Genomic DNA, 10,819 nt, shown 5'->3' on the forward strand with positions numbered 1-10,819 from the left:
GACTGTCGAGTCCGTTTTTTATTGAATATGACGAATTTGGGTCCCCGCGGGAGGGTGTGTGACTGTTGAATTAAAAAACAGTCGAATTCCAGTCGGAAATTCGACCGCAATTGCATATACCCCATAATATACTAATCCACAGCACTCGCCGTTCCTAGATTTGGGGTGCAACACAGTATACGACCACATTGTTTAAATCAAATCACTGGGGCTCTGCACTCACTATATTAACTAACAATAATAAACAGTGGAGCATTAGTTCACGTATTGACCGATGCATTTAAGCCTGCAGCCCCCCCCCCACACACACATTACCAGCATTGTATCAATTAACAACCAATTAAAACCCAATGGTTTTTCTCTGACGTCCTAAGTGGATGCTGGGACTCCGTAAGGACCATGGGGAATAGCGGCTCCACAGGAGACTGGGCACATCTAAAGAAAGCTTTAGGGCTACCTGGTGTGCACTGGCTCCTCCCACTATGACCCTCCTCCAGACCTCAGTTAAAATCTTGTGCCCGGCTGAGCTGGATGCACACTAGGGGCTCTCCTGAGCTCCTAGGAAGAAAGTATATTTTAGGTTTTTTATTTTACAGTGAGATCTGCTGGCAACAGACTCACTGCTACGAGGGACTAAGGGGGAGAAGAAGCGAACCTACCTGCTTGCAGCTAGCTTGGGCTTCTTAGGCTACTGGACACCATTAGCTCCAGAGGGATCGAACACAGGGCCCGACCTAGATCGTCCGGTTCCGGAGCCGCGCTGCTGTCCCCCTTACAGAGCCAGAAGCAAGAACGGAAAATCGGCGGCAGAAGACTTCGGTCTTCAACAAGGTAGCGCACAGCACTGCAGCTGTGCGCCATTGCTCCTCATGCACACCTCACACTCCGGTCACTGATGGGTGCAGGGCGCTGGGGGGGGGGGGCGCCCTGAGGGCAATATAATACACCTTGGCTGGCAAATCTACACCATATATAGTCAGGAAGGCTATATAGGTGTAAAAATACCCCTGCCAGAGTTCCAGAAAAAGCGGGAGAAGTCTGCCGAAAAAGGGGCGGGGCTATCTCCCTCAGCACACTGGCGCCATTTTTCCCTCACAGCTCCGCTGGAAAGATCGCTCCCAGGCTCTCCCCTGCAGTTTTGACTACAGAAGGGTAAAAAAGAGAGGGGGGGCACTAAATTTAGGCGCAGTATATATAATATAAGCAGCTATAAGGGAAAAAACACTCAGTTATAGTGGGATCCCTGTGTTATATAGCGCTCTGGTATGTGCTGGCATACTCTCTCTCTGTCTCCCCAAAGGGCTTTGTGGGGTCCTGTCCTCAGTCAGAGCATTCCCTGTGTGTGCTGTGTGTCGGTACGGCTGTGTCGACATGTTTGATGAGGAGGCTTATGTGGAGGCGGAGCAGGTGCCGATAAATGTGATGTCACCCCCTGCGGGGCCGACACCTGAGTGGATGGACTTGTGGAAGGAATTACGTGAAAGTGTTAACTCCTTACATAAAAGGTTTGACGACATACCAAATATGGGACAGCCGGCTTCTCAGCTCGTGCCTGCCCAGCCGTCTCAAAGGCCATCAGGGGTTCTGAAACGCCCGCTACCTCAGATGGCAGACACAGATGTCGACACGGATACTGATACCAGTGTCGACGATGAGGAGACAAATGTAATGTCCAATAGGGCCACTCGTTACATGATTGAGGCAATGAAAAATGTGTTGCACATTTCTGATCTTACCCCGGTACCACAAAAAGGGGTATTATGTTTGGGGAGAAAAAACTACCAGTAGTTTTTCCCCCATCTGAGGAATTAAATGAAGTGTGTGAAGAAGCGTGGGCTTCCCCCGATAAGAAATTGGTAATTTCTAAAAGGTTACTAATGCCGTACCCTTTCCCGCCAGAGGATAGGTCACGTTAGGAAACACCCCCTAGGGTGGATAAAGCGCTCACATGCTTGTCAAAGAAGGTGGCACTACCGTCTCCGGATATGGCCGCCCTAAAGGAGCCTGCTGATAGGAAGCAGGAGGCTATCCTGAAGTTTGTGTATACACACTCAGGCATTATACTGAGATCAGCTATTGCTTCAGCATGGATGTGCAGTGCTGCAGCTGCGTGGTCAGATTCCCTGTAAGAAAATATTGATACCCTAGACAGGGACACTGTATTGCTAATCATAGAGCATATTAAAGACGCAGTCTTATACATGAGAGATGCACAGAGGGATATTTGCCGGCTGGCATCTAAAATAAGTGCAATGTCCATTTCTGCCAGAAGAGGGTTATGGACTCGGCAGTGGACAGGGGATGCAGATTCTAAAAGGCACATGGAAGTTTTGCCTTATAAGGGTGAGGAGTTTTTCGGGGATGGTCTCTCGGACCTCGTTTCCACAGCAACAGCTGGGAAGTCAACGTTTTTTTGCCCCATGTTCCCTCACAGCCAAAGAAAGCACAGTATTATCAGGTACAGTCCTTTCGGCCCCACAGGCGGAGCCAGGTACGGCGGGGGGCCGACTCAAAAATTTCAGCAGTCAGTGGGCTCGCTCACAGGTGGATCCCTGGATCCTTCAAGTAGTATCTCGGGTACAAGCTGGAATTCGAGACGTCTCCCCCCCCCGCCGTTTCCTCAAATCTGCCTTGCCGACAACTCCCTCAGGCAGGGAGGCTGTGCTAGAGGCAATTCACAAGCTGTATTCCCAGCAGGTGATAGTCAAGGTGCCCCTACTTCAACAAGGACGGGGTTACTATTCCACACTGTTTGTGGTACCGAAACTGGACGGTTCAGTGAGATCCATTTTAAATTTAAAATCCTTGAACACGTATATAATAAAATTCAAGTTCAAGATGGAATCGCTCAGGGCGGTTATTGCAAGCCTGGACGAGGGGGATTACATGGTATCTCTGGACATCAAGGATGCTTATCTGCATGTCCCCATTTACCATCTTCACCAGGAGTACCTCAGATTTGTGGTACAGGACTGTCATTACCAATTCCAGACGCTGCCGTTCGGTCTCTCCACGGCACCGAGGGTATTAACCAAGGTAATGGCCGAAATGATGATACTCCTTCTAAAAAAGGGAGTTTTAATTATCCCGTACTTGGACGATCTCCTGAGAAAAGCGAGGTCCAAGGAGCAGTTGTTGGTAGGGGTAGCACTATCTCGGGAAGTGCTACAACAGCACGGTTGGATTCTAAACATTTCAAAGTCACAGCTGATCCCTACGACACGTTTAGTGTTCCTGGTGATGGTTCTGGACACAGACCAGAAAAAAGTGTTTCTCCCGGAGGAGAAAGCCAAGGAGCTGTCATCTCTAGTCAGAGGCCTCCTAAAACCAAAACAGGTGTCGGTGCATCACTGCACGCGAGTCCTGGGAAAAATGGTAGCTTCATACGAAGCAATTCCATTCAGCAGGTTCCATGCAAGAACGTTTCAGTGGGACCTGTTGGACAAGTGGTCCGGATCGCATCTTCAGATGCATCGGCTGATAACCCTGTCTCCGAGGACCAGGGTGTCTCTGCTATGGTGGCTGCAGAGTGCTCATCTTCAAGAGGGCCGCAGATTCGGCATACAGGACTGGGTCCTGGTGACCACGGATGCCAGCCTTCGAGGCTGGGGGGCAGTCACACAGGGAAGAAACTTCCAGGGACTATGGTCAAACCAGGAGATCTCCCTACACATAAATGTTCTGGAGCTGAGGGCCATTTACAATGCCCTAAGTCAAGCAAGACCACTGCTTCAAAACCAGCCGGTACTGATTCAGTCAGACAACATCACGGCGGTCGCCCATGTAAACCGACAGGGCGGCACAAGAAGCAGGATGGCGATGGCAGAAGCCACAAAGATTCTCCGATGGGCGGAAAATCACGTTAGCACTGTCCGCAATGTTCATTCCGGGAGTGGACAACTGGGAAGCAGACTTCCTCAGCAGGCACGACCTCCACCCGGGAGAGTGGGGACTTCATCCAGAAGTTTTCCAAATGATTGTAAACCGTTGGAAAAGGCCACAGGTAGACATGATGGCGTCCTGCCTCAACAAAAAGCTAAAAAGATATTGCGCCAGGTCAAGGGACCCTCAGGCGATAGCTGTGGACGCTCTAGTGACACCGTGGGTGTACCAGTCTGTTTGTGTTCCCTCCTCTACCTCTCATACCCAGGGTACTGAGAATAATAAGAAGACGAGGAGTAAGGACTAAACTTGTGGTTCTGGATTGGCCAAGAAGAGCTTGGTATCCGAAACTTCAAGAAATGATCTCAGAGGACCCATGGCCTCTGCCGCTCAGACAGGACCTGCTGCAGCAGGGGCCCTGTCTGTTCCAAGACTTACCGCGTCTGCGTTTGATGGCATGGTGGTTGAACACCGGATCCTAAAAGAAAAGTGCATTCCGGAGGAAGTAATTCCTACGCTGATTAAAGCCAGGAAAGATGTCACTGCAAAACATTATCACCGCATATGGCGGAAATATGTTGCTTGGTGTGAGGCCAGGAAGGCCCCAACAGAGGAATTTCAGCTGGGTCGATTTCTGCACTTTCTACAGTCAGGAGTGACTATGGGCCTAAAATTGGGTTCCATTAAGGTCCAGATCTCGGCTCTGTCGATTTTATTTCAGAAAGAACTGGCTTCACTGCCTGAAGTTCAGACATTTGTTAAGGGAGTGCTGCGTATTCAGCCCCCTTTTGTGCCTCCAGTGGCACCTTGGGATCTCAACGTGGTGTTGGGTTTCCTAAAGTCACATTGGTTTGAGCCACTAAAAACCGTGGATTTGAAATATCTCACGTGGAAAGTGGTCATGCTGTTGGCCTTGGCTTCGGCCAGGCGTGTGTCAGAATTGGCGGCTTTGTCATGTAAAAGCCCTTATCTGATTTTCCATATGGATAGGGCGGAATTGAGGACTCGTCCTCAGTTTCTCCCTAAGGTGGTATCTGCTTTTCATTTGAACCAACCTATTGTGGTGCCTGCGGCTACTAGGGACTTGGAGGATTCCAAGTTACTGGACGTAATCAGGGCCTTGAAAATCTATGTTTCCAGGACGGCTGGAGTCAGGAAAACTGACTCGCTGTTTATTCTGTATGCACCCAACAAGCTGGGTGCTCCTGCTTCAAAGCAGACTATTGCTCGCTGGACTGTAGCACAATTCAGCTTGCACATTCTGCGGCTGGACTGCCGCATCCTAAATCTGTAAAAGCCCATTCCACGAGGAAGGTGGGCTCTTCTTGGGCAGCTGCCCGAGGGGTCTCGGCTTTACAACTTTGCCGAGCTGCTACTAGGTCAGGGTCTAACACTTTTGCAAAATTCTACAAATTTGATACCCTGGCTGAGGAGGACCTTGAGTTCTCTCATTTGGTGCTGCAGAGTCATCCGCACTCTCCCGCCCGTTTGGGAGCTTTGGTATAATCCCCATGGTCCTTACAAAGTCCCAGCATCCACTAAGATGTCAGAGAAAATAAGATTTTACTCACCGGTAAATCTATTTTTCGTAGTCCGTAGTGGATGCTGGGCGCCCATCCCAAGTGCGGATTGTCTGCAATACTTGTATATAGTTATTGTTAACTAAAGGGTTATTGTTGAGCCATCTGTTGAGAGGCTCCGTTAATATTTCATACTGTTAACTGGGTATAATATCACGAGTTATACGGTGTGATTGGTGTGGTTGGTATGAGACTTACCCGGGATTCAAAATCCTTCCTTATTGTGTCAGCTCTTCAGGGCACAGTATCCTAACTGAGGTCTGGAGGAGGGTCATAGTGGGAGGAGCCAGTTACACCAGGTAGTTCTAAAGCTTTCTTTAGATGTGCCCAGTCTCCCGCGGAGCCGCTATTCCCCACGGTCCTTACGGAGTCCCAGCATCCACTACGGACTACGAGAAATAGATTTACCGGTGAGTAAAATCTTATTTTTATTACTTTATTCAGCTCTTTATACACTTAACTTTGTGTTTAATATTTCAACGATTTATCTTACATACTTTACTGTACTTAATAAAGGTTATATATTATTTATTAGTGCGCAAACAGGACAGCACTTTCTCTTCTATGGTGTTTTATTATAGCAATGTCCATGTCACCTCTAGTAATCCCACATGAGCGCCTACGTCACCTCTAGTAATCCCACATAAGCATCCATGTCACCTCCTAGTAATCCCACATGAGCGTCCATGTCACCTCTAGTAATCCCACATGAGCGCCCACGTCACCTCTAGCAATCCCACATGAGCGTCCGTGTCACCTCTAGTAATCCCACATGAGCGCCCGTGTCACCTCTAGTAATCCCAAATGAGCGTCCATGTCACCTCTAATAATCCCTCATGTCACCTCCTAGTAATCCCCCAAAAGCATCCATGTCACCTCTAGTAATCCCACATGAGCGCCCGTGTCACCTCTAGTAATCCCACATGAGCGTCCATGTCACCTCTAGTAATCCCACATGAGCATCCGTGTCACCTCTAGTATGCCCACATGAGCGTTCCATGTCACCTCTAGTAATCCCACATGAGCGCCCATGTCACCTAGTAATCCCACATGAGTGTCCATGTCACCTCTAATAATCCCCCATGAGCGTCCATGTCACCTCTAGTAATCCCACATGAGCGTCCATGTCACCTCTAATAATCCCACATGAGCGTCTGTGTCACCTCTAGTAATCCCACATGAGCGTCCATGTCCCCTCTAGTAATCCCACATAAGCGCCAATGTCCCCTCTAGTAATCCCACATGAGCGCCAATGTCCCCTCTAGTTATCCCACATGAGCGTCCGTGTCACCTCTAGTAATCCCACATGAGCGCCCACGTCACCTCTAGTAATCCCACATGAGCGCCCACGTCACCTCTAGTAATCCCATATGAGCGTCCATGTCACCTCTTGTAATCCCACATGAGCGCCCACGTCACCTCTAGTAATCCCACATGAGCGCCCACGTCACCTCTAGTAATCCCACATGAGCGTCCGTGTCACCTCTAGTAATCCCATATGAGCGTCCGTGTCACCTCTAGTAATCCCATATGAGCGTCCGTGTCACCTCTAGTAATCCCATATGAGCGCCCACGTCACCTCTAGTAATCCCATATGAGCGTCCGTGTCACCTCTAGTAATCCCACTTGAGCGTCCGTGTCACCTCTAGTAATCCCACTTGAGCGTCCATGTCACCTCTAGTAATCCCACTTGAGCCTTCAGTGTTGATCAAGCTCCAGTCTAAGCATCCTAGTTTTTTGTTTTTTAATAAACATAAAAGCACTGATTACAGGTAAAAAAAAAAGTGGCAGTTATAGAATTATATATTGTATCCTGTTACATCCTGGGTCTTGTCTGCTCATTTTATATATTAATGTATTTTATTTCCAGCAGATGGACCCACAAGCAGGAATATCTCAGAAGGACATCTAATGTTATCCCTGGATTGTGAAATAACAGATAACGACAGTAGACATGATTCTCCAGGAGATAACCTCATTACCCCAATTATACATCCAGCTCTATCAACTGATCCCCCTGATCCTGGGAAATGTTCTCCTGATCACTCTGATATTGGTGCATCTATTACAGCTCTGAGATTAGATACAGAGTTTCCCTGTTCTACAGATGCCAAATGTTTTACACAGAACACAAACCGTATTACTCATCAGCCAGCTAAGGCAGGTGGGAGGCCATTTCCATGTTCTGAGTGTGGGAAATGTTTTACATATAAATCAGATCTTGTTACACATCAGAGACGTCACACTGGTGAGAAGCCATTTCCATGTTCTGAGTGTGGGAAATTTTTTACAAGTAAATCAAATCTTGTTACACATCAGAGACTTCACACAGGTGAGAAGCCGTATTCCTGTTCTGAGTGTGGGAAATGTTTTGCACAGAAATCTGATCTTTTTAAACATCAGAGAAGTCACACAGGTGAGAAGCCGTATTCCTGTTCTGAGTGTGGGAAATGTTTTGCATCGAAATCATATCTTGTTACACATCAGAGAAGTCACACAGGTGAGAAGCCGTATTCCTGTTCTGAGTGTATGAAATGTTTTCCACAGAAATCAGATCTTATTACACATCAGAGAAGTCACACAGGTGAGAAGCCGTATTCCTGCTCTGAGTGTGGGAAATTTTTTGCATCGAAATCAAATCTTGTTACACATCAGAGAAGTCACACAGGTGAGAAGCCGTATTCCTGTTCTGAGTGTGGGAAATGTTTTACATCGAAATCGGATCTTTTTAAACATCAGAGAAGGCACACAGGTGAGAAGCCGTATTCCTGTTCTGAGTGTATGAAATGTTTTACACAGAAATCAGGTCTTGTTACACATCAGAGAAGGCACACAGGTGAGAAGCCGTATTCCTGTTCTGAGTGTATGAAATGTTTTCCACAGAAATCAGGTCTTGTTACACATCAGAGAAGTCACACTGGTGAGGAGCCATTTCCATATTCTGAGTGTGGGAAATTTTTTACAAATAAATCAAATCTTGTTACACATCAGAGAAGTCACACAGGTGAGAAGCCGTATTCCTGTTCTGAGTGTGGGAAATGTTTTGCACATAAATCGTCTCTTTTTAAACATCAGAGAAGTCACACAGGTGAGAAGCCGTATTCCTGTTCTGAGTGTGGGAAATGTTTTGCATCGAAATCAAATCTTGTTACACATCAGAGAAGTCACACAGGTGAGAAGCAGTATTCCTGTTCTGAGTGTATGAAATGTTTTCCACAGAAATCAGATCTTATTACACATCAGAGAAGTCACACTGGTGAGAAGCCATTTCCATGTTCTGAGTGTGGGAAATTTTTTGCATCGCAATCAATTCTTGTTACACATCAGAGAAGTCACACAGGTGAGAAGCCGTATTCCTGTTCTGAGTGTGGGAAATGTTTTGCATCAAAATCAAATCTTGTTGCACATCAGAAAAGTCACACAGGTGAGAAGCCGTATTCCTGTTCTGAGTGTGGGAAATGTTTTGTATCGAAACCAAATCTTGTTACACATCAGAGAAGTCACACAGGTGAGAAGCCATATTCCTGTTCTGAGTGTGGGAAATGTTTTCCACAGAAATCGGCTCTTGTTACACATCAGAGAAGTCACACAGGTGAGCAGCCATATTCCTGTTCTGAGTGTGGGAAATGTTTTGCACACAAATCATCTTTTGTTAGTCATCAGAGAAGTCACACAGGTGAGAAGCCGTATTCCTGTTCTGTGTGTGGGAAATGTTTTCCACAGAAATCGGCTCTTGTTACACATCAGAGAAGTCACACAGGTGAGAAGCCGTATTCCTGTTCTGAGTGTGGGAAATTTTTTGCAACGAAATCAAATCTTGTTACACATCAGAGAAGTCACACAGGTGAGAAGCCGTATTCCTGTTCTAAGTGTGGGAAATGTTTTACACAGAAATCAGGTCTTGATACACATCAGCGATTTCACAGGTGAGAAGCCATTTTCATGCTGTGAGAGAAATAAATCCGCTCTTGTTGAAAATATTAGACATTACCCAAGCACGGAACCATTTAAATCTTCTGGAGTATAATTATCACTGTCATGCAATGTTCCTCAAGGGTCAATCCTATCTCCTATGCTTCATGCAATATACAGTCTGGTCCATATATGTTGGGACATCGACACAATTCTCATATTTTGGGCTCTATACACCACCACAATGGATTTGAAATTAAACAAACAAGATGTGCTTTAACTGCAGACTTTCCGCTTTAATTTGAGGGTATATACATCAAAATCAGGTGAACGGTGTAGGAATTAAAATGGTTTTTATATGTGCCTCCCACTTTTTAAGGGACCAAAAGTAATGGTACAAACTAAACAATCCTAAATCAAATATTGTAAATCAGTAGATCAGTGCGCTCGTCCAGTTCAACAAAAAATACTTTACTACTTAATGTGGTCGCAGCCCGGATCAGTGTTTCGTGAATTGAGCTTTGACATATTTTCCAAGGGCGATCTGATTACCATCTCCTAGATGAAGACCTGGATACAATATCCATACTGATATGCAAATATTTAACTGGTACGCATATAAATTTTGTGTGATAACTGAATTTAATCCCACATACGGAAATATACTACGCTATATAGCGATTCTTTGTGTCTCCTAGCAGCATTTAGATCCCAGCAGTAACCTGGACTAAAGAATGGGGGACGGATACGCCATGTGTCAAGCCGTAATCCGTACGCTATAATATTCTTGCGTGTGACAAAACTAGTGATGAGCGGATTCGGTTTTACTCTGTTCTCAAAACGGCATTTTATTGGCTTACAGATGTCATGTGTTTTGTATAGCCAAAAAGATTCTGTTTTGAGATCCGAGTAAAACCGAATCCGCTCATCACTAGACAAAACTACACCATAGTCGCTCTCTTGTTTCTTCCTTTGTTTCCAGAATCCTAAATCAAACTTTTACTTTTTAATACTTTGTTGCAAATCCTTTTGTCAGTTACAGCCTGAAGTCTGGAAAGCATAGACATCACCAGACGCTGGGTTTCATCCCTGGTGATGCTATGCCAGGCCTCTACTGCAAATGTCTTCAGTTCCTGCTTGTTCTTGGGGCATTTTCTCTTCCGTTTTGTCTTCATCAAGTGAAATGCATGCTCAATCGGATTCAGGTCAGGTGATTGACTTAAAGAAAAGATACCACCACACAAAAGCGCTCAGATTCTTCTGTACAAAATACGACAGGAACTGTATCTTTTTCTTTCAATAATCAGTGGTCCTCAAAACCTCAAAAATAAAAAACATATATGGACATAGTGTGATATGATATGGACACAGGATCTAATATATAAAAATCATGAAATAAAAAAGGATGATGAAAAGTTCAAATGGGCTTTTACTACTCAGTTTAC

The 10,819-nt window shown here is 45.9% G+C and overlaps 1 protein-coding gene across 1 annotated transcript in view; it reads left to right on the forward strand.

Annotated features, from left to right (window-relative positions):
- The window catches only part of LOC134983787 (zinc finger protein 585A-like), a 197,291-nt gene extending 187,321 nt beyond the window's left edge, over positions 1 to 9,970 (forward strand). The window contains exon 8 of the mRNA XM_063949422.1: positions 7,634 to 9,970. Coding sequence (XP_063805492.1) covers positions 7,634 to 9,392 — 1,759 coding nt within the window. The 3' untranslated portion in view covers positions 9,393 to 9,970. The remainder of the gene's footprint in view (positions 1 to 7,633) is intronic.
- The last annotated feature ends 849 nt before the right edge of the window (positions 9,971 to 10,819 follow it).

Source organism: Pseudophryne corroboree, assembly GCF_028390025.1.
Source record: "Pseudophryne corroboree isolate aPseCor3 chromosome 3 unlocalized genomic scaffold, aPseCor3.hap2 SUPER_3_unloc_24, whole genome shotgun sequence".
NCBI classification, from domain to species: domain Eukaryota; kingdom Metazoa; phylum Chordata; class Amphibia; order Anura; family Myobatrachidae; genus Pseudophryne; species Pseudophryne corroboree.